The sequence below is a fragment of the Harmonia axyridis genome, chromosome 1 (genome assembly GCF_914767665.1).
Source record: "Harmonia axyridis chromosome 1, icHarAxyr1.1, whole genome shotgun sequence".
Lineage (NCBI taxonomy): Eukaryota > Metazoa > Arthropoda > Insecta > Coleoptera > Coccinellidae > Harmonia > Harmonia axyridis.
The window spans coordinates 33,987,621-34,011,893 of record NC_059501.1 but is presented as its reverse complement, the minus strand read 5'-3'; the positions used below and the strand labels follow the sequence as shown (position 1 = coordinate 34,011,893).

Sequence of the window (24,273 nt, the reverse complement as noted above, 5' to 3'; positions counted from 1 at the left end):
GTTTTAACTACTATTATGTGAACCGCTATTTGTAGAGCTCATTATCATTCATACAAACTCTGAGCTTCAAAAAGGTGTCTTAGAGGCCTTGAGGAGTGGAAGCAAGGCCATAGCTAAATGGGACAACTCCTTCCGAAATATTTTCAGAAATACAGGATTCTAATTTCACCGAAAAAATATCAACTTTTTCAAGTTGAATGGGACACCTATTTTATTCCAAATTCATAGGTATTTCTTAATTCATACGTTCATTTGGTGTACCTACATTCCCTGAGCTATCTTGAGTAGTTCTCGAGTTATCTGCCATATTACGAAAAGAATAACTGTTGAAGGTCTGTAAGAAAAAAGGTATTTCTACTGCAAGCAGCATCTCTATTATCCCATAAAAATCCGAAAAATTGAAACTTGGTTCATAGCGATTCATTAGATATGATAGGTCTGTTGTTTATATTAACAAAGTCAATCATGTGATCTGTTCTGGTTGAATGTTACTGATATACAAGGTGTATATGAATATAGTTGCGGAAAAATTTAAGAGGCGATTTCCATTCAAAAAATAGGGTGGGTCTTTCATATAAAATTGTTTTTTTTGAGCCCCTCCTGCTTAGTTACAGCACTCTAAAGATGGCGCCCGAGAAGTAGTTTTCAGTTTGTGAAAAGTTCATATTTTTTTTTATATTTATTTGATATTTACATCAGTGCTCGATAGAAATATCAGTTTGACATCCTCCTATTGGATATATTCAAAGTCGAAAATAATTCCACCCTCCAGAACATAAAATTGATTTTTTTATTGTAAAATATGAATATAGAAAAGTTATTGCGAAACAAGATTGAGGGGTGACTTTTTCTACCCTTTGGCATCATAAACACACACCACCAAAAACTGTTTCGAATGCCTTCTTGCTCGCATAAAATGTCAGCTTAATTTAATTTTTGGGAATTTCTTGGTTTTAAAGAAAAAAATTAGAAATTACTATTCGGGCGCCATCTTCAGGGGGCTGTAACTAAGTAGGGAGGCCCAAAAAAAATTTATACGAAAGACTCTATTTTTTCACAACTATCCATATACAACCGGTATAAATTGTATTATTGGTCGCAAACTAAACACAACACAATATTTTTATAGAGCTTATGTCAACGGACCCCCTTTTTCTAGCCTTGAGAGAAATCCATAGCTCCGAAATTTTAAGGGATCGAGATTAATGGATTCTTTTTATACTGAATATTAAAATTTGGAATATTATTTTTTTTATATCAGCTATATTACAAAACTTGATTTTTTGGTTTGAAAAACTTATTGACTTTCTGAGCGAAAAATTTAAAGATGTTTTTTTTCTTCTAGTCACTGCTGGAACAAATTTTTTATCTATTCGACCGAGAGGGAGACCTTTGCCTCGAACAAGACAAATGGATGGAATTTCTCAAACAACGTCTCAGGTGAGTCCGGCTTCTTTGATGATTTACAGTCTCAGTATATTATTTTTACGCTTTAAGGGATGAAAAACAAATTGATTTTGCAGAGCAATTGGAAAGTGTTGCTTATTGCCTTTGTGGCGAAAGTCCCATAAACTTGAATCAATTTTACCAGATATTCTACACTAGAGGGGTAAGTGTGTTCTACTAAAACTTTCTCAAAAACTCAGCCTTTCCCTTAATTTTATAGAAGTAAATAGTAAAATTAATTTTTTGGATGGGATCTACATACACCGTGTCCGTAAAGTAAGGAACAAATTCATTTTTAGCTAAACAATAATCTAATATACAGGGTGAATTACTTTCGAGAAATAACGTCACCGTATTTTTTTTCAAATGGAACACCCCCATTTTGTCTCAATTTTCAGATTTCTCCAACTGATCAGATTACAAAACTGTATCGCATGTTGATTCCAATTGGTACAGGGTGGACAAAAATAATAAATTACATCTAAGCAATAATTAAAACATTCACGAATACCAAAAATATTGTAGTATCAAACTGTCATTGAACACCCATAAATTACTGAACAAATAATTACATTTCACAAAAAACTAGACGACTATGTTTTTTTTTAAATTGATAAGAAATAATTTCTTTCATATTCTGTCTGCTAGACCACAAGTACCAAACATATTTGGAAACAGCTCATTTTTATTAATCCAAAAATGTAACAAACTACAGGGTGTTACATTCAAACCAATTGCTGCTAGACAATAAGTATTTTTGATAATATTGTTAATTTAACTAATAAAGAATGTTACTCGTTACTTTATGAGCACACACAAAACTATTGTATTTTTGTCCACCCTGTACCAATTGGAATCAACATGTGATACATTTTTGTAATCAGATCAGTTAGAGTAATCTGAAAATTGAGACAAAATGGGGATTTCCATTTAAAAAAAAATGAGGGTGACGTCATTACTCGAAAGTAATTCACCCTGTATATTAGATTGTTATTTTAAAATACGGTAATTAAAATCAAAATGGACGTGTTTCAGGATTATTTCTTAAAATGGTCTGTTTAGGTTAAAATGAAATCGTTCCATACTTTACGGACGCAGTGTATAATAAGTGTTCAGTTATTTTATCATACCCTCGAAAAATTTTCCAGATAGTAGACAAATTGTTCAGAGTAATAGATAATCAAAATCTAGGATCTATAGCAGCAGAAACAATCATGGAGTTCCTTGCCGCAATAACAAACAACAGGTAAGTGTGGTATGAAATTTATTCAGATTTGTACCGATAATAGCCATATGAATGAAAATGGGCTATAACATACCACCTGCTGTAGCTTGTATATAAATATTACGAGTAGGCTATTTCACACCGTTCTCCTGAATGTTATGGTTGTTCAGATTGGAACGATAGAAATAGAAGTCGACAAATAATTTATTCAACGACTTATAGAGAATACACACGAATCGAAACATGTGTTGAAAGGAATTTCAATTTCTCAATTTTATGTTTTTATTAGAATTGATTTATCACTGAAATATTTTCCATTCCATTGTTCTGAACAAATCGAAAAGTAGCAATGACCTCGATTTTATTAATCAGACGTTTCAATTTTGATGCGGTTTATTTATTGTATAAATGAAGAGAAGATACCTCCTCAACATCTTTATCAATCCCGAGAGCGTGACGACAGCAAGCCCTAAAATCTTAAATGAGAAGGGAGTTGAGTAACACTTTGTTTGGAAGGTTATTCGATGGCTATTTCAAAAATGCCGCACACTTGACTAATTTTAATAGTGCTTCCGAAAAATCTAAAAAAAAGAGTGGAATAGGCAATGCTCCCAGACCATTTCCAAGAGAAATGAATTGGTAGAAAAATGAACACCACGCTCCGCAGACTTGACACGTCTAGATTTTTTCTCTGGTGACATTCAAAGACTGTTTTCTATAGAGCACAAGCTCGAAATGTAGAAAAATTGAAATTAGCATGCCGAGAAATTCAAGTTGATATTTTCCAAAACGTGAAATAGATTATATTTTTGTCTTAAAAATAATGAAAAAACATTTTGAGAATCTTTTATACCTAAAATTTTTAATTAATTTTTTATTCAATTGAAACTCTTGCTATCTCAAGTATTCTACTGTCTTTCTTTATTTTTCAGAAGTACTATCAAAAAAGGGTGATGGTAACTTCTCAAATTGACACACTGTATATTGCAAAGAAAATTTTTATTCTTATATTTATCGAATTGAAAAGCTAGGAGATCGTACCTACCTATAATTTCAAGACCAACAGGCTTTCTGAAAAATCCATCCAGCAATAATTAAGATTTGATTGATTTTCTCCTGAAAATGCACAGGTTTACTCTAAAAATAGTATATTGTGCAACAAGTGGGGAAAGTCCAACTTTTCTCGCGAGTGTGGAAGTTTGTGGCACGAGCCTGAAAGGCGAGTGCCGCAAACACACGAGCGAGAAAAGGACTTTCTCCACATGTTGCACACTATACTTTTCCTACAACTGCACAAATTTCAATAATTCAAGTAATGAACTTGATTCAAATCAAAATGGCCTTCGTTGACAGTATGTGCTAATTTATTGCGTTTCCATAGAAACGACTCAAATGCCCAATTTCATTGGTCTACCAAGCGAGGTGTTGGCAAAGTGCCGTGGGGAATAATATTTCCCACAGTATAAGCAATACATAGTTTTTGAATTGAGTAAGCTGTGGAGAATACGCTACTTTTCATAGCAGTTGTAGGAAAAATATTATTATTCTAGAATTCACTTCATCAACATTTATAAATTCATGAGAAAAATCGGGATAGACTTATGGCGACATGAGAATATCTAAGACACTTGTCACAATTATCTTATTCTAGTCACTAGTTTGATGATATTTTTAGGCCACGAAGCGGTTTTGACCCTGGTAGCTTAGAACGATTAGAACAACTATTCAGGCAAACTGTTGGAAATGAGAAAGAAATCAAAATGGACGACTTCAAGAAAATAGTGATTTCAAAAAATGTAAGTTTTCAAGAATAAACACTACCAGTTCATAAATACGAAAATAGGATTTAACTATTCACTAACATTTCTATTAAATTAGATTCAGATTTTTGTCTCTGTGAATGATATTAAATTACATATACTTCTGACTTATATCATAATAATAACAATCGTGAATATTTCCAGCCCTTTTTCATTGAACGAGTCTTCCAAATCTTTGACAAGGATAATTCTGGATCGATTTCTTTGCAAGAGTTTTTAGATGCCATGCACCAATTCGCCGGTCAAACTCCAGAAGTTAAGATTCGTTTTTTATTCAAAGTGTACGATTTAGATGGTGAGTTTTAAAATGAAGAGAATACTATTTGAAAAAAAACTGTTTGATTTATTACCTACCATAGGAAAATATAATATAATATAATTGATAAATCTGCCCTATAGTTGCGTAATAAATTAACGCAACATAAAGGACGAAAGTAGGTACGTAAAAAAGAGCTCACAGGTTGTGGTCAGGTTATCAATGTCATCATTGTCTTCCGACCGCAGTAGTAGCGCTCTCCGTCCTATATCTCGAAAATGATTCAACGTATAAAAAACTTTCTGAACTAAAATTGTATGAAATTTCATATTCTACAATATTAATAACTAGCTGAAGCCCGTGGTTTCACCCGAGCTCTGAAAAACTGCATTGATGTCAAACCCAAAATGAAAAATAATAAATAAAATATAACCTTCCGAAGTCATAAATAATGAAATAGACGATATAAGGTGAAGGTAGTTGAATCTTGAATCGAAGCGTGATTCAGTTCTAAGAAGAACTATTTTATCGGCAGATAGCGCAAGCTCTCAGTCTCAATATTCCTAACGATCCCCGACCAAGTCTAAATACATAATGAGAATCGGAGAGCGTAGCTCGTTATTTATTCACTTACCAGCGGTCACGCCACACCCATTTCATTCATACTAATTGACAATGATAAAAGTAAAAATCTTCATTTCATTTTATCTCTCAAAGTATGCGTTCAAATGAAAAACTTTGAGAGACAAAGTAGTTCATCTTAAGGAAATTCCCTTTACTATGATGTCAATTTTATTAGTAAGGATTCAAACGCTTGCCCCATAATGATGCTCGAAAAGCACCTTTTTATTTTCGATATTAATTTCATACAAAATCCAATTAGTGACTCATTTATGAGAGATAGATATATGGTGTCCCGGGGGCCATGGCCCCCCCTGAGATTTGGATTGCCTCATTTTTCAGCACAACATTCTCAATATTACTTTCTCAATCCAAAGGGCATGGAAAAAAGGAACGTAATGGATTCTCAACAATTTTCCGGTTTTCAATGACAATCATGGAAGCCTTATCGTTTTCAATAATTTTCATTTTGCCCCCCCTGAGAAAAATTTCTGCGGGCGCCCATGCTTCCTCTAGAATTCTACTAATCTTTACACATTCCAACAAATGAAAATGTTTTTCATCTTGAAAATGTTGCTTCTCGAGTAGGGTGGAATTTTTTCGTTGACGATAGGCTCAAATTTAATCATATGTGATAAAAACTTTGTAAATTCTCAACCGAGAATTTTTTTTTTTCGAAAATTACAATATCCTTCAAAAATGGAAAGGTATCAATTACACCGTGACCGTATACTAATTAGGAGTTGACGCTCTAGATTGGAAATAACAAAAGTCATTTTCATTTCTATTTATGACATTACAATCTTATATTTCTGCAACACTCTTAAACGTTCGATAACATTTAATACCGAGGTAATAAAATTTTATGAACCATATTTTATCAGTACAGCCGATCTATCGACATTCAGAGGCGTACAAGATACTAAGTACGAAATGGGACATTAAATTTCACGCCAGAATTTTTATAGTCCATACTTCAGGAGGAATAAAAACTTGATGCAGAAAGCAATCATCGGAAGAAGCTCCATGCTGATTCAATTAGTTGAAGAAACAATTACATATGGCAGTTAGATATTGCCTAGCGCCATATATTCGTATGTATGTGTGTTCCTTCACCTTGAAATTACAGCGTTCGTACTTCAGGCAGTAATAAAAACAAGCTTCAACTGAATGCTGAATATTATTAGTTATTGTCCCAATTCTCGATTCCAATGAGTAAAACGCAATATATGAGGATTGCTCAGTTTTTTTTTTAGAGATTATCTTCCAGAACGATCAGCGGCGATTCGAAATTGAATTCAATAATTCTTGATTAAGAGCTTAAGATCAATTATCGATCACTTTAATTTACTGAAACGATGAAATTAGTCAAAATTGACTTCAACTTATTGAATATCATTACTCATTGAACAATTTGATCAAAAGTTCACATGAAATCAGATTTAAAAAAATGTATTAGAGAAAGAACTTGATTCCACAGTCAATATAGAGGGTGATAGCGACATGTTTATTGTTGATTAATTTCATATTTACTTCGAAGAAATGATTGTTCCATGGTCTAGTTGACTCCATGACTTTTCACCATGGGATAGAGTGAACGTTATATAAATTCGTTATTCTAGATCGACGTAAGATGTAAACAGTTGTTGACATATGCAAGTAAACATACTCTAAAATAACATTGGAGTGGTATTTTTCGAAAAATATTCCTAGGTTATGGGCCCAGAACAAATTAATAATAAGAAGAATGAAATGCCTAGAGTAAACATACCTTGGAATAGTCATTGGAAACATTGACAAGGAAATAATTGTTATCTATTAAGTTATTGGCTGATATCATCCCAAAATTGGTCACCGTTCCACATGACTTATTGTATGTGAAAGGAAGAGTAAAACAGTACTGCATATGAGCCTCCGTAGTTGTCAAACCGTTCGAGATAAGTGCATCACCCTTGACTGCGGACCACTGTCATCAAAATTCTAACTGATGCTGGAAACAAAAGCATTCGGTGAAAAAAAAACAAGAATGTCGTCGGCAGCAGCCATTCTCAAGTGGATATAGTAATGTATGAAAACAAAGAGGGGTAAAACGTTGTAGCAAATAGTAATATTATGAGTATTAGGACTGTCGGAATAATGTTTTGGGGAGCAATTGCATATGATATTCACCATTATTTTGTGTTGAAAATTTGCATGTTGGGGTTTGAGACAATGATCTTTCTTCCTAAAATATTTTCAGATCACTACAACTTCCGGTTATACCGGAAACTCACTACTAATTCCTTATTTCAAATGGCACACCCACTATATTATTGCATCATTAGATAGCTTTTTTGATGACAATTTCAGCAATACGCCATATCTTGGGCAAAAACTCAATTTTTGTATTTTATTAAAATTTACATTACAAAATTCACTTCTTATAGTAAAATTTTATGTCCGCGAATTAATATCATAGGGAATGCATTGAATTCAATTATTTATTAAATTAAAACAAAACACATTCACCACAGTCCGGAGGAATAACCGCCTGGTGGTACACGGTTTCTGTTTTGAGTAAAACCTGAATCCGCATCTGAGTGAATGATATTATTTACAGCCTTCTTGGGTGTTGGCTTGATTGAATCGATCACGTCAATGGTTTATGAGTTAATGGGATTCTTATGTAAAAAAATGGTGACGAAAAGGACTCATATTTTTTTTTAATATTTCTGCAGAGAACTAATTTTTTTCCGAAAAAACCTCTTTTATTCTGCAAATACGTAGTATTATAAGAGTTTTTGATGATTTGGACCAAAAATGTAAAGGGTGTTTATCAGAAAATCATGAACTTGGACAACTCAAATTCATCAAAACTCAAGATATTCAAATTAGAGTCTATATTTTATATCATTTCAGTCGGTTCTACGTACAAAACGTAGCTCAAGCAAACCTACACATAAAGAAACTAAAATTTCATAAGGATTGATTAGAGGTTGATGTGATGAAGAAAATCAGCTATTATTCAACTTTGCACCACCAATTTCTTTGTTACAACCATTAAAAATCAAATTCGAAAAAGAAGTAATATGCCCATTATTTCTTATAAGAAATCAATGACGAAATCGAAAATATGGTATCATAACTAGTACAATTATGTATTATTACTGAAATGCACCTTTCTGAACTACGTGGTCTTTTTACCATAAACTTATAGAGCGTCGCATTTTTAACCAACGCAGGTGACAAGGTGATTTTAAGTTGATCAATACGATTTCATATGCAATTGAAAAGATGCCTGAGAAATATAAGAGACTCATTAAAAAAAAAATCAGTTAAATTAGGCAAAACAGGGCGGCGAAATTTTATTTTGCCAAGGCGCCAAGATTCTGGTGATGGCCCTGCATACATTCAATTTTAATTTTTATATGAACACATAAGTACATGAACAAGTTCAATGCTGGTAAAATATACAATGGCGGCTCCAGGATTTCTTCAAGAGGTGGGAAGGGAGTTTGCGCACAGTACCGAATTACAAAATATTTTCATTTTTTAACATGAATTGCGTTGAGCGAAGACGAAGCATCATCGCTCAAGGGGAGCGGGGCGCGCCATCAGCCACCCCCTGGATCCGCCACTGGTAGAATATAAACATTCAATTTGCGTAAACTGACACAACAACTAATCGTTGGAATTCCATTAGTGCCTTGTATCTCATCTATTGGATTTATTTAATGTTATTTTTCAGGCGATGGTCTGATACAGCCCAATGAACTTCAGCATGTAATGCGGGCATGTATGGAAGAAAACGGTATGCATTTTAGCGAGGAACAAATCGATGACTTAACACACGCCATGTTCGAAGATGCTGACACAGGTAACAGGGGTGCTATAACATACGAAGCACTGAAGAGACAACTAGAGAAACACGGCGGACTCCTCGAAAATTTGTCCATAAGGTAAGAAATTAAAGCTACAGGGTATTTGATTTGATATACCTAACCCCAATTTAATCGGAAACGCGTCATTGTTCCGTTTAAGTACATGGTGATTCACCGGGATGGCCTAGTAAACGTTTATGGAGAACTAAACATAATTTTGAGCTCAAAATTTGCATATTGGGATGAGATAATGATCTTTCTCCCTAAAATATTTTCAGATTTGTACTACTTTCGGTTATACCGGAAACAGATTACTACTTCCTTATTTCAAATGACATACCCAGTATATTATTGCATCATCAGACGGGGACTCACATTCTTTTGAATATTTCAGCAGAGAAAGCCTTTTTTCGAAAATTATTTACATTCTTGGTCCAAACCGCAATCAGTCTTATAATATTGAGTATTTGCAAAATCGAAAGAGAAAAAAAATTTTGCCGAATAATTCAAAAAAATGTGAGTCCTCATCGCCACCATTTTTTCATAAGAATCCCATTAACTCATGAACACGCCGCTAGACAATGAGTATTTTTGATTATATTGTTAATTGTTAACTAAAAAAAAATGTTACGCGTTACTTTATGACCACACACAAAACTATTGTATTTTTGTCCACCCTGTACCAATTGGAATCAACATGTGATACATTTTTGGAATCAGCTCAGCTAGAGTAATCGGAAGATTGGGACAAAACCGGGGTGTTCCATTAAAAAAAATGACGGTGACGTCATTAATCGAAAGTAATTCACCCTGTATATCAGATTATTATTTCAAAATACGGTAAATTAAAATCAAAAATCGATGTGTTTCAGGATTATTTCTTAAAATGGTCTGTTCAGCTAAAAATGAATTTGTTCCATACTTTACGGACACAGTGTATAGTATATCCAAAGTCACTTGGAGTAAGCTGAATATTTCGATTATACAAGGGTTGTTGCAATTTTCCAGAAATTCCTTTGGGGCCAGTGAATTTATTGCCTAACAATACTTTCAAATAAACCCCGGTATTTAGCGGATCGCGGTATCCACTTCAAAGGACATCTATGGCAAAGAGTTTTTATGGACTAGTTCAAGTGACTTTGGATATACTATACCTATTCACTCAAAATCTCAACTCGAACATATTGTGTTTCCTTCCTAATATTATTCTTGAATTTTCAATGGTTCTGATCAGCGTATCGTACGAAGCTGAAATCTTTATTCTAAATATAATGACTCCAATAGGATCTTTGTCTCGAAATATTATATTTTTCTTTAAATCATCATTTCATATCAATACTCAAAATCTCGTTTTCGTCGGTTCTGTGGTCACGGAATAGTATATTGTGCAACAATTGGGGAAAGTCCAACTTTTCTCACAAGGTGTCGGCAAAGTGCCGTGTGGAATAATATTTGTCACGGTATGAGCAATACATATTTTCGAAATTGAGTAAGTTTTGATGAATATTCTACTTCTTTATAGCAGTTGTAGGAAAATGCCATTCAACATGAGCTTTCAATACATTTATGTTTTTATCATAAATGTGAATACTCAAGTTTTTGAAAAAACTTGTAGAAAGTGAAAATATTAGTAAATCAATTGGGATTTTTAGTCATGTTTCTTCTAAAGAATAATTTCCATCCAGAGAAAAAATGTGACAAAAAATATTTTAGGGGTTTACTATTTCAAACCCTTCTAAGCATACTTGAGGGTTGAAAAAAATCCGAAATTTGAAGTTGTATGAGCGAATAATATCTCCCAAGTTTTCATGAATAGCTCAATAAACATGGAAAATAAAGAGGAAAATATTTTCTGGGGTGAGGTTTTCCAAAAAATTTTATACCAAATACCCACCTTAATTTTCATCACAAAACCACCCCTAGCATTTCTTCGGTTTTATTCAGATAATATTCGAAATTGATGCTGATTTGAGTTACATAATTTTATTTTTCACTAAAAAGATCTCGTGTTCACATTTCAGTATCGACAGATGGCTCATACCACCAAAACCACAACCTCCTCCACCATCAATATTTAAAAGGCTGCTTTCTCTGAGACCCTATCAGCTTACGTGGCCGTATTTCAAAAACAACCATGTATATTTGATCTTCCTGGCATTTTTCGTTGCTGTCAATGCAACTCTCTTCACAACCAGAGCTTACCAATACAGGAAATCGAATTGGTATACAATATTCGCCAGAGCATGTGGTAAGTACACAGGATGCGCTTTAATGATCAAGTTTCTTTATTTGACAGTTGGTTTAACCCCTCTTGACTCAACGTGACAGTAAAATTACGGACTTCGCACTTTACTGAGGCATTAATTCAGTAATAATTACAAGGTTCGCAAGATTATGTGTATGCATATTCTCTTCTCTTGTCGTATTAGCATCAAAATTGCATATCAGGCGAGAGTAATTTGACACGTTATGTGAGACTTCATAATTATGAAGACTTGTTTTCTTAGAACTACATGTCAGCTTGCTGAACCTAGTTCTGCAATAACGCACTTCATGTTTTAATATATTCGTCGCATTATATGTATAGCTTCAACTGAAAATTCTCAAATAAAAAGTCATATGCCTAATCATTATTTACAATTCGGAAAATTAATGGAACTTCAATGATATTTTATGTTTCTTTCATGAAGAATTCACTCTGTGGATACTTATATATCAAAAGGATATAAATTGATGAATTATTCGTTCCATACTTACATATTTAACCATTCATTTTTATATTAAAATATAATATATATACCTATATATATATATATATATATATATATATATATAGATTCAGAAAATATCAGTGAATTCTCATGAATGTGATCATTCAAAAATACATTCAAAAATTTTTTGAATTTATAGAATAAACCAAAATTTTCTTCTCAAAAATAAAAGGGAATTTTCTTAGTTGCTGCTATTGTAAAATCTTTGTATAGATCTGATTTTAATTCGATTCACCGCCTGGAGACATAATTCAATCTCATATAGTAATTGTCAAAGTTTTTTTCCCTTATGAGAATTTGAAGAACAGCTTCAACTCTAGCTGTAATTAAGTTTTTTATTAATAAAAAGTCTGAATAGAATTTCTCGCTATGTTTATTAATGCAGTACCTACTTCGAACAGTTAACAAACCTGCGATCATATATTTTATTTTCAGGTCAATGTTTGAATTTCGACTGCATGTTTGTTTTAGTCCTCATGCTGAGAAAATGTATTACTTTTCTGAGAACAAGAGGTTTCAGCTCTATACTTCCTTTAGATCAACATATATATTTCCATAAACTAACTGGAGTTCTAATATCCATTTTCAGTTTGTGGCATACGGTAATGCATGTCTGTAATTTCTGTAAGTATAATTTCATTTTTTTTATTTTATATATGTGAAAATTTTAAAATTAGTGAGTGACACAACAAATTTGATATATATTTCTATTTATTTCTAAATTGAATAAAACAATAAAATAATATCTGGAATTCCTGGGAACTTTTTTTCTAGGATACACTTCATAGTTCATTGACAAGTTTACTGGTAGAAAATGGGTGCCTACTTATTGAGGCCACTAAATTTAAACGATGTTTACACATGATTCAATAATTGAACCTTTCATTAATGGTAGAAATCAAACAAATATTAGGAAGCTGAAATTGTCAGCCATATAGAGTGACAAGGAAATTTATCTTTATTCTTTAGGAGTATCTGTAGTGGATTGAAAAATTTTCTAAAAATTATAAATTTGCTATTATTGAAAAACAAACCCAAAATGAAAAAAAAATGGCTTGTATTGTATTGTATATTTCCATATAAGAATTATTATCCTTTCAGCAATGGTTATTGTGAACGACCCAGTCATCAACAAAAATAATTATACAATAAGCGAATGGTTGTTCACGCCCAAACCTGGATTGTTCGGTCTCATTGGCGGATGGGCAAATCCAACAGGAGTTGTACTTGTTCTCATTTTGCTTATCATGGTTACCTGTTCCCAAAAATTCGTCAGACGAGGGGGGTGCTTCGAGGTAAGAAGCTGCATAAAATGTATGAGCCAAGCTTTTCATATAACTACCTGAATAAAGGCCTGCATTACATAAGCGATAAAAAAACGATGTTCTATAGGATATTAACACCGGTGAAGTCGAACTAACATCATTAAAACAAAATTCAATTCCTGAAAATATAGCCTATAAAGGTTGTCTTGAAAGTCGTTTTTTTATTGTTCTTATGTGTCAGGCTCAAAAATGAACAAAATATTTTTTTATATGGAGCTCAGGGACTTCGAAATTCCAGATTTCTGCTCCATAACTGAAATTATATGATCTTAAAAAGAAGTTCCTAATTATTATTCAAGGTATTTTATTGGACACATCTTTTGTACATTCCATTTTGGATACTCGTTTTAATACATGGACCTAATTTTTGGAAATGGTTCGCTGTACCTGGCATAGTTTTTGTGATAGAGAGATTGATGAGATTCTACTGGATGAAATATTGCCCAGACCGTGGAAAAACATACATCAGTTCAGGACTGCTACTTCCATCTAAAGTTACCCATCTGGTGATCAAGAGACCAATGAATTTCCACTTTCACGCTGGAGATTATGTTTTCGTAAATATTCCTGCTATAGCTAACTATGAATGGCATCCTTTCACGCTGAGTAGTGCTCCAGAACAGGACGGTAAGTTTCAATTTTCGGTTACTTCGAGCATAGTAAAAAGTTTTATTGGTCATTCTGTCGAATGTTCATTTTGAAAATTATCCGTATAGTTCCCCAACCCAGTATTTTGGAGAGATGAGCAGCTTATTCAATTATATATATATATATAAGAAAAATATAATAGATTAATTATAATTCTATTCAGATAATTCGACGATACTTTGAAGGGCTCATACTTCATACTATAGGTCATTTGTAACAAATTGAGCCTAGTCAAAACTCAAAGTCAAAAGTGGGGGGTTAGATTCAAATTTGATTTAAGAGGGATCCATTGCACTGAAACCTATTGGACTATTGTGCCCCATCAAAGCTATTGTCGTCATTACGTGATCTACAGCTCGCCTTTCAGTTTCACAGTTCTAATGAACTCCAGTATCTGAGATATTTTTAGGAGGCTATTTCCTCACTTCTACAAGTTTCTTGTCTAAAGCAGATTTTGCGTTGACTAGTGATGGCGAGGCATTCTGGTGATCCGGAGTTTCTTACTTCTCCCCACATAATCTACACCCGTCATTTTCTGTTAGACCCATTCTCTTGAGGTGCTTCCTGAGGCGATAATGCCCTGTGAGGAATTCAGTGAGGAGGTGCAGTGCAGTATACTCGTGCTAAGATCCAGATAATTCTTGGATCTAGCAGTGTCAAAGTTTCTAAAAAACTATTTGGATTGATCCAACTCAGGAAGATTTCGCCAGAGTATTTTTCTTTCGGTTTTTTTCTTTCTCCTGAAACTCTTTCTTGTACATTCGCCTATACCACAGAAAGGTTGAGGGCCAATAAAAGGAGTTTGCGCTCCTTTTCTGGCAAGTATGTTGGCCTCTTCATTCCCTATGATTCCCGAGTCACCGGAAATCCAAAATAAAAATGCCAATTGCATTGAGTTTTCTTCGGCACTCCAATACCATCTTGAACTCGATGATATGTGAGCTCAATGCTCTGATTGCAGTCTAATAATCAAAACTTATCGATATACGAGTATCATGAATTGAGCTATTTGAGGTCCTGCTTCCCAGCTATTCTCGTCTTCATCACTCATATATACATTTTATATTGATTTTGTTCACTTATCCCTTTATGAGTACCTCTCTGACCGATACTAGTTTTGTGTTGTCGAAGTTGCTAAAAAAACTAGTTTTGTTTGAGATCACAGAAAGGTCAAGAAAGGCACACATTGCTACCTCCTCGATATTCAGAGTACTCTGGATGACTTTAGACAGCTGATATAGAGCAGTCTCTGTTGATCGGCCCCCTCTGTAGGCATTCTGACATTTATAAAGTGGTTTACTCTCGCTGCTGTTCTTATATAGTTATCCACTCCCAGAGCCGTATCTAGGTACTATTGCGCCTGTGGCAATATATTAGACAGCGCCCCTCATTTTCGAAGATTTTTTTTCATCCATTATATTTTCTTATAGTATTTTTTTGTTCATAACTTAAGTCATATATTTTTGTTTTACTGATTATTTTAGGCTTAGTACGCAAATTCTAGAGAAGGCTAGCAATATTTTCAATGTTTCCAGATTCATCGGCATCGTTAGTTGCGAGGCGAAACTAATAGTTTTTCAATCTCAAGTAAAGTATTTATTTATGAAGTACATACTGAATTCTATCAAGCTACTTGGTTTTTAGCATTCTGTAGTGCCACATCAAAAATAAAAGAATGAAATGAGAAGGAACCTTGCAAAAAGCACTTTCATTTATTGAACTATTTTGTATAAAAGAACCAGAAATATCAACTAAAAATGGAAACCAAAATTTAATCACTATAAATAATAAAAATAACAATATAAAAAATACAGTTTCCTAATATCTAAAAACCTTCAAGAACTGTTTGATTACATGATAAGGCTTTTAGGTTTTGCTAGCTTAACGTTGAGCTAGCAGAAGCCGCGATTTCTCTGACAATAGAGACGAAAAAAATTTCAATAGGATAATATATCAGCCTTAAATCATGGCCAAAAATAAAATTAAAGTTCCAAAAGTGGTTCTGCTAGATTTATTGGGGTAAAGTTCTCTCCCTTTGAACATGCCCAAAAGCAAGGTATCGCTAGAAAAGATGTACGATAAAATAATCAAATAAAGAATTCTTTGAACATGAGTGTTCGAGTTATTAGATACAAGATGGTTTTCGAAAGTGGATCTTAAATACCAAATAAAAAATACTTGTCTTATGAAAACGTTTTATCAATTTTCATATTTAGAATTAATCCATTCGATTCACGATTATCAATATTTTTGATGTTTTTCTTTACTTTTGAGATTATTTCTTCCCTATAAATTCAGTAATTGAACATATGCGCCTATTGTCTCATATAACATTATTATATGAACCAAACTGATAATATTTCATGAGCTTGATTTTCAAGTCAAGTAGAATTGGTTAAAATATCAAGCAACTTGGTTTGATGAATCCCTAGAATGCATGAAAACTGAGTTGTGATCTTTCGAATTATTTCGCCTGGTGCTTCAATATTTTTTCTTTTGATATTTTTAGGCGCCCCTGTGTACCTTGCGCCCGTGGCAAGTGCCACCTTTGCCACGCCCTAGATACGGCACTGTCCACTCCATCGTTTTCATCAGAAACGATGTAAGGCAAATGTGTTTGAAAGATCGAGGATCGGTTCAATCTTTTTTCCCTATTTTTGATGTGAAGGTTACTTTAGCTCTCCCTCATATTGTAGGTATATATGACATATGACCCAGTGCCAAACAGCTTTTTGTAGTATTCAGTAGATGGGAAGAATCTGGTCCATTGCTTTATGTAGGAGTACTTGGAATATTCCATCTACTCCAAAAAAGTGGATGGTTACTGAGCTTGATTGGTTTTTTGATTTTTCATAAAATGAAAATTCATGAAAATACAATTTATACAAAAAAATATAACCCGTACAAAACATTATTTCATAATTCACAGACTACATATGGCTTCATATAAGAGGTGTGGGAGAATGGACGAACCGACTATATGAGTATTTTGAAAAAGAACAGGAAAAACTCCATAACGGAGATATTCAAGGGGTGCCAGTGCCCACGAAGAAGAGATTATCCAAAGATTCTGGGAAGAATGACCTAAATGCCTTACAAAAACTCAGGTCTTCAATTATACGTCCTTTTTCCACCAGAAATAAAAAAGCTGACGTGCAATTAGTAGGTTATTCTAACGATGCTTTTCAAGAAGTCAATATTAGAAACCCAAAAGTTGTCATTGAAGTGACCACTTCAGCACCAGGAAGTAGCACAGGTAATAATGAACATTTGTATAATCAACTATGGTTCCAATATATTTGTAATGCAATTCATCATTCAAATTAGTAATGTTTAAAAAAATGTTTCAAAGTATTCTTGAACAATAATATCTAATCTTATTATGATATTTTAACTCTCCACAAGAATATATCATAGTATTACGAATAATACCTACGATAGATACCTATACTTTGCACGGGCGTTGCCAGAGGGGTTTAGGGGGTTCAAACACAGCGCCCCCACCAACATGAATTATTCAAATAATAAAATTCCTACATTTAATTCTTTTCATACATACTGCAGAAAATTAATAATAGTAATTGGATTATCTTTGGCCATGCTTCCTCTCTAGAAAGTAGACCAATTGCCATGAAATAAATTCATATTAGGATGAGGTTATTTCTCAAGTATATCTATTTGTCACATTTGGAATATATAATTCAATAATTGAATACCTAATGATTCGAATATTTATGTTATTTCAGATTTGAATGTTAATAGACCCAGAAGATTAACACCAGAAAAGAGACTCCAAAGACTTCTTATGGCCACCAAAGTTCCATTAGAAAAATCTCTATCCTTACCAGACATGCAGAAAAAGGCTAAAAATAAGGAGAGGAAATTAGCGTAAGTAATTTACGATGATCATCACAATATCAGTTGTCTCAGCATGTTAGGTATGAGTTTGGAATAATTATTTTGAATTTACAATCATGAATATTTATTTATTTATCTTCATTTTGTGGACTCTCTCCATTACGGTGATTAATCACGGAAACACTGTTGAAATCGTCAGTATGGCACTCAGTGCTCTGCCATAGGTAACTTCCATTACCATGCATGGTGACTTTGGGGTAGAACATTTGGGCTTCTTTCCCAAGCGGTGTCGTTCTTCTGAGAAATGCGCAGCCCACGATGTCCCCTCTTGGGCACGCAAATAGTCACTGCAATTTAATCTCTAAAGTTCATACTGAAGGCACCTAGTTAAACTACATTCAGCTTAAAACTCTGCGAATTTTACATTATAGTATATTTCTTTTATTCCATAAAATATTTAAGGAAATCAAAAATGCGGTTAAGATAATCAAAAGAAAAATGGTTATTTTCGAACCTGGATGCGCCAAAAGTTAATTTCTTCATCATACTCCCATTATGAACTAAAATATGCCACGTTTCATTTACTTGCTCCTCTTCAACTCAATGCGAGTTTTTTCATAGATGGTAGGTACTTGAATTGCTGGCACAATGCACAATGACAGATATTTGAATTGTTCATGTTCATTTATTTTTACGCATGTAGATAAATTGATACCAATTGATTCATAAATGAATCAAATACAATAAAAATACCTACTCATTTGTTAAAGATGATCCCACAGTGTCCATTCGCATTGACTTGCCTCTTCTTGACTCTCCATTTTTTTCTGTACCATCAATCATTTATGAAAGTTTTCTTTCGATTTGCAGTTTGAGAGATTACATGAGATCTGAGTCAGAAAAAGGCTTCGACCAGCAACAGATGAGAAGAGCAAGAATGAAATCCCTAGGCTTGGCCTATTTGAGTCCGCAGAACAAATCTCTAGCGCAGAGTTTCAGATACATGAGGAACAAACCAACCATCATTGCATTCAAAACTCCTAGTCTAGAGAATTGTGAGCAAAGGGATTCTTCAAATTCGATAAGCTATTCAGTTGGTAAGACTAATAATATTCAACTTGTTCAAAAGTTCAATTTTCTTTCAATATTCAAGCTTATCAGAAAGAGGTGCAATGTTTGGATCCACAAGTTCAAGCCGAGGAAGGTATTGTAGAAAGAGTACCTTTCACACCAACTCTAAGGGTAACGCCTATGAACTATCCTGTTGGAAAGCCATTGGAGGTATGAAAAATTACAAAGAAATCAATTGTAGTGATAAACATAACTTTATTGATCATTAGGGTCAACTAATACGTAGATCCCGTTATGGTTCTAGACGACAACAAACTGTCTATAGTGGTGTGGGTACAGAGGTAAATAAGGTGCAAAACTAACAGCTTCTTTTGAGAACTACTAAATAACAGCTTCACTAATTCGAATCGCAGAAAGAGCATAATCCTCAGAATAACCAACTATATAGTTCATTCAGGAATTATTGACATCAAAGTTGGCCTTGAAGGTCCAGTCGCGTCTCTATTTCTGGTTACAAAATCACTGTAGTCAATGTAATTTCCAATATCAACCTGAATTTTGAAATTCGAAATTTATATTGATGTAATATTACTCTCAATGCGATCTCGTGTCAATGGCCAAAGATGCCGAGACACTTTAATTTGAATAAATAATATTAAATTATTACTGAATTTTCACATCCGCCTAGGATCCCAATTATTCCTGAACTGACTGAAGATATACATATATTTTATTTCTCTAATTCTGTGGTTATTCCGTTCATTCTTCCACATCTTGTAGAACAAAATCGTGCGAGAATATATCAGAAACGCACAGTTTTCATGGTTATATTTTATTATTCTATGTTGACACTCCGAACTTTCCGCCACGGCTTTATCTGTCAATTCATCAATCTGCCTTAAAGAAATCAGTTCTGCCAACCAACATTTTTCAATGCAAATATCACTAAATTATATTTATGGAAATATTTCATTAATTTCAATGAAAATGCAATGAATTAGAGAAAATAATGTATAATACTCGTACAGAAGGCTCATTCTACCACTCGTTCATTCTAAAACTCGCCACTTCGTGGCTCGTTTTTGAATTTTGAACTCGTGGAAGAATATCAATGCCTTCTGCACTTGTATTATAAATAACTATTTTGGCATTATAATATTGAAGGCATTATGACATGTGTCATAGCCGTTGACTTGAATAGAGGAATCAATGAATATAGTAAACTTTCATCACATTTTCAATTCGATAATTGAAATGAATATAAATATTATATTCATTTTGAAACACTATTTTATTATTTTTATATGTTATCTCCTTTCTTTTCTTTGCTTATCATTGTTTTTAGTTAATCGATACTATTTAAAAAAAAAGGAATTCATTACCATTACTAACTTAATGAAGATTTGTGCAAATTTAAACGCTTACCCCAACTGTAGATTCACATCACGGACGAAGCGAGTTTTCAGAAGATGAATTAACATGTCGAATTCATAGAAATATTCAAAATTTGGACGGTCATGGCTCATGGATAGCATAAACCTGCCAAAGACCTTTATTTTTTAATAAATTTTGGTTCCTTGGTTGATTTCTTCTCGACAAAATGTGGAAATATTTCAATTACCTATCTATTACGCAGGTCAACAAAAAAAATATATTTTTTTTGGGTTTCTGTTCTCTTGTTTAAATTCTGATTCTAGACATTGAAAAACACTTAAATATTCCTATTTAGTTCATAAAAATTGCTTTGGTCTGATTTACAACGATAAGTATGATTTAATTCATTTCATAAACAAAAGATTATTTATTCGTAAGAGGCACAGTAGTGAATGTTAACTTGTTTATTACAGCTGTAACAACTATATTTGTGTAGTGTGTAGATGGAAATTGGCATCAAAACAGTGTAAAAATGATGTTGATTCATTTTGTTTTATTTGCGGTGAATTTATTAAAGTTAGAAGTACAAAAAAAAAAGGAAACTTTAATCGGAAAAAAAATTTTTTTCCTTATTTTTGTCGTAGGAGAAACCAAAATTTAACATGTAGAAGTTACACCCAAAAATCGTGTTGACCGGTGTTATTTATTAGTTCATCATTTCTTGAAAGGTCCTCAGTCGATCCTCTCTCCAGGATTGGAAAATCCTTAGAGAAATGTGGTTTGGTGAAGTGTGAAATTAGGTCTGTGCTAATGCAAGAGAATTAAATAGTTTTTTTTTTTTGCTTTCAAGAATAGTGCATTTACTGAGAAGTATCTGTTGGTCTAAACAACAAAATCATTTCTTTCATTGAACGAACAAATAGAAATAGTAATTAATTCATTTAGCTTTCTTTTTTTTTTTTCAAGTACACCATAGTATAATCAAGACCATTAAGAGCTCGCTTTGTCTCATTGCAATTAATGAATCATACAATAGAAAATAACATTATTCCATACGTAAATATATCGATCTGAATGAGAATATTTCCCAATAGATTTTCCTCGATGGACCTTATGGTGCACCTTCAAGTCACATATTTATGGCACAGCATGCTATTCTCGTAGCGACAGGTATTGGAGTGACCCCTTTCGCTTCAATATTGCAGTCTGTAATGCACAGATATTGGAAAGCAAGACATAGCTGCCCCAACTGTAAATTTTCCTGGGCGAGTGACATACCTGCCAGCGTTATGAATTTAAGAAAGGTGAATATTTATCTATTAGAATATCTATCTCAACTCCGTCAGCATTAGAGCATTTGACTGTATCAACTTCTAGACGGGGTAGAATTATATGTAAAATAATGTGAGTCAATTTGAAAAGGTACCATCCTTAATATCTCGGCCCCATGCAAAATAAGAAAAAATTCCAATGGTGCTTAACTATGGTTCGTAGGTGGATATTTTAAACGGTTGGTTCCAATCAATTTGAATTTTGAAGGTAGATCGATTGCCTTTTGATAAAACCATACACACATTTTTCATTCAATCAAAAAAAAAGTAGTGTAGAGTAGAATAGTTATCATAGCAAGAGTTGTGATGAAACATGAAAATAATGAAAAATTAATCACTATAAAAGATTTTCAAAATGTTCATTATTCTGTAATAAAAATTACACCTATTTTCAAATTCGGTCGTTACGTTTTGGAAAACTTCACCTTGAATTTATCGACATGCTGTGAGCATTCCTACAATCAATTATTTCACATCTCGGGGCTGTGTACCGTACACAACCTACTATAAATATCCCTAGAGGAAAATTCTAAATGTGTCAAGTCTGGGGAGCGTGGTTGCCATTCAATTGACCCTCTTCTATCAATCAATTTCGTGATCAGTGCTATTGCAACTATTCTACTCCTGTTTTTATTTTTCGTGCTAACGAAAAAGATGATGTGTGTGGCATTTTTGAAAATGCCATCGAATTACCTATTCCCTATTCCTCCTTCTGTCCAACCTCGAGTCCTTCACTGCTCCCAAAAACTTAATCTCTACTGTTTGTTATTTACCTTTCATTTTCCATGTTGTATTCCCCGTCTCACATCCATACATTTTAACAGGTCTTATTACAGACATGAACACTGTTCAGTTTCGTCTTCTCCTTTATTTCTCCTTTTCTAACAAATTTTCTATTCATTTCGAAATAGAATTTGCTGGCGTTTTACATTATTTTCGATGATTACTCCTAGATATTTCAAATACCTATTTAATTCTTTCATTTTCAGCCCCATCAATTTCCAATTTCAACCCATCCTTCCGCTTGTCATTGATTACCATAACCTTTATCTTTATTCATTTATTTCCATATCATATCTTCACAATACGTCATTCCGCATATCCAAAATTTCTTCGTTCACAGCCATTATTTCAGTCATTAGGAATTTTCTTTGTATTCCATGGTCTTGGACATATTTCTTTTAACATATGTTTACCTTCTTCTCCGATGTATTTCAACATTTCAGGTGTAATCTGATCATAACCTGTTGGTTTATGGTTTACCTTTTTCAAGGGCGCATTGCCCTCCATGCTTATTAATTCCTCCTCTTCTACTTGGTGTTTCCTCTCATACCTTTCTATTTCCCTGCAGTTACTTAATAAAATGTTAATTATTTATTATACAATATGTTTTTATATTGATACTTTCTCGAGATAAAGATAAATTCTCTGTTTCATATAAAATTTCAGGTAGATTTCTTCTGGATAAACAGAGATCAAAGATCTTTCGAATGGTTCGTTAATCTGCTCTCTCAATTGGAGATCGAGCAAGCTGAGCTTGGTGGAGCTATGGAACGATTCCTAGAAATGCACATGTATATAACAAGTGCTTTACAAAAAACAGACATGAAAGCTGTAGGATTACAATTGGCCCTTGACCTTCTACATGAAAAGGTAACTGTTGGTTCAATTTCCAATCTGGTAACACCTATGTTGATATAAGAACCAATCGAGTGATTCTCACTCCTTTGTTTTGAGTCGATTTAATGTAACATTTATTTTTAAATTATCTTTCTGAATTTTCTAATGTAATAGAAATTTCCAATTGAATGTGGCATGTGAGATCATTCTCATTATTTTAATATCGCCTTAGCGATTCCGTTGTTTCCCTTTGATTTTAGAATGAGATCAGTACAATGAAAGTTTATCTTTTTCTAGCTTTAGCTTTATACGTCATCCTCATGACAGTTTTTCTTTGATCCCCAATTCACTCAATTCATTGAGTATTTTCGAAAAATAGAGTAAACGTCGCGACAAAAAAAATTTCATAATTTTTTTGTTTACATTTTTTTAATTTTTATTCAGAAAAGGTATGATTGCGTATATTAAGGTTCAAATAAATCAAGAAATTCTTTATAAGGACAAAATGAAACGACTTTTTCGGACTGCGTCTTCTCTACAAATGGAATAACCGAATGGGCCCCCCAGATAACCAGATTTATCTCCTAATGATATAATTTTTTTTTTTTATATATATCTGAAGAATTGGGAATAGTGGTAATAGATTAGTAGAGCGATGACTATTAATTAGTTAAGATTCAAAATGATCCAACATTGTAGCAAAATACCAACTACGCCGAATCTGCTCAGAGATATTATAGATTTGGCTATTGTTCCGCTCAGTAAGGGGGATTATTTGAACATTTAATTTAAATGTGTCGAACTCGATTTAGAATTCTTCAGAATTTATTTTTGTTTTGTTTCATGTTTTTTACTTTCGATGATTTAACTTTATTTTCGACAACGAAAGAGAACCTAGGTACTCATTTATACAGAGGAAATTATTTGAGACATTCATTGTCTCGAGTGAATTCATCGCATACAATTGCATAAAACTGTTTCATTTATTTCCAACCGATGGCGATGTGGTCTTATAACCCATGTCACGGTTGGAGAGAGAGTATTATT

General features: G+C 33.3%; 1 protein-coding gene across 6 annotated transcripts in view; it reads left to right on the top strand.

Moving 5' to 3' along the window:
- LOC123671480 (NADPH oxidase 5) overlaps positions 1-24,273 on the top strand; it is a 187,211-nt gene that overhangs the window by 158,789 nt on the left and 4,149 nt on the right. For 4 of the 6 annotated variants that reach the window (XM_045605351.1, XM_045605348.1, XM_045605347.1 and 1 more), the window contains exons 2-18: positions 1,346-1,440; positions 1,498-1,609; positions 2,595-2,692; positions 4,347-4,467; positions 4,636-4,786; positions 9,096-9,306; positions 11,250-11,476; positions 12,435-12,623; positions 13,101-13,294; positions 13,624-13,951; positions 16,902-17,228; positions 17,719-17,860; positions 18,701-18,927; positions 18,984-19,111; positions 19,171-19,242; positions 21,370-21,579; positions 23,056-23,259. In XM_045605351.1, coding sequence (XP_045461307.1) covers positions 1,415-1,440; positions 1,498-1,609; positions 2,595-2,692; positions 4,347-4,467; positions 4,636-4,786; positions 9,096-9,306; positions 11,250-11,476; positions 12,435-12,623; positions 13,101-13,294; positions 13,624-13,951; positions 16,902-17,228; positions 17,719-17,860; positions 18,701-18,927; positions 18,984-19,111; positions 19,171-19,242; positions 21,370-21,579; positions 23,056-23,259 — 2,967 coding nt within the window. In that variant the 5' untranslated portion in view covers positions 1,346-1,414. The remainder of the gene's footprint in view (positions 1-1,345; positions 1,441-1,497; positions 1,610-2,594; positions 2,693-4,346; positions 4,468-4,635; positions 4,787-9,095; positions 9,307-11,249; positions 11,477-12,434; positions 12,624-13,100; positions 13,295-13,623; positions 13,952-16,901; positions 17,229-17,718; positions 17,861-18,700; positions 18,928-18,983; positions 19,112-19,170; positions 19,243-21,369; positions 21,580-23,055; positions 23,260-24,273) is intronic. The other 2 variants (XM_045605350.1, XM_045605349.1) reach the window with 2 other exon arrangements.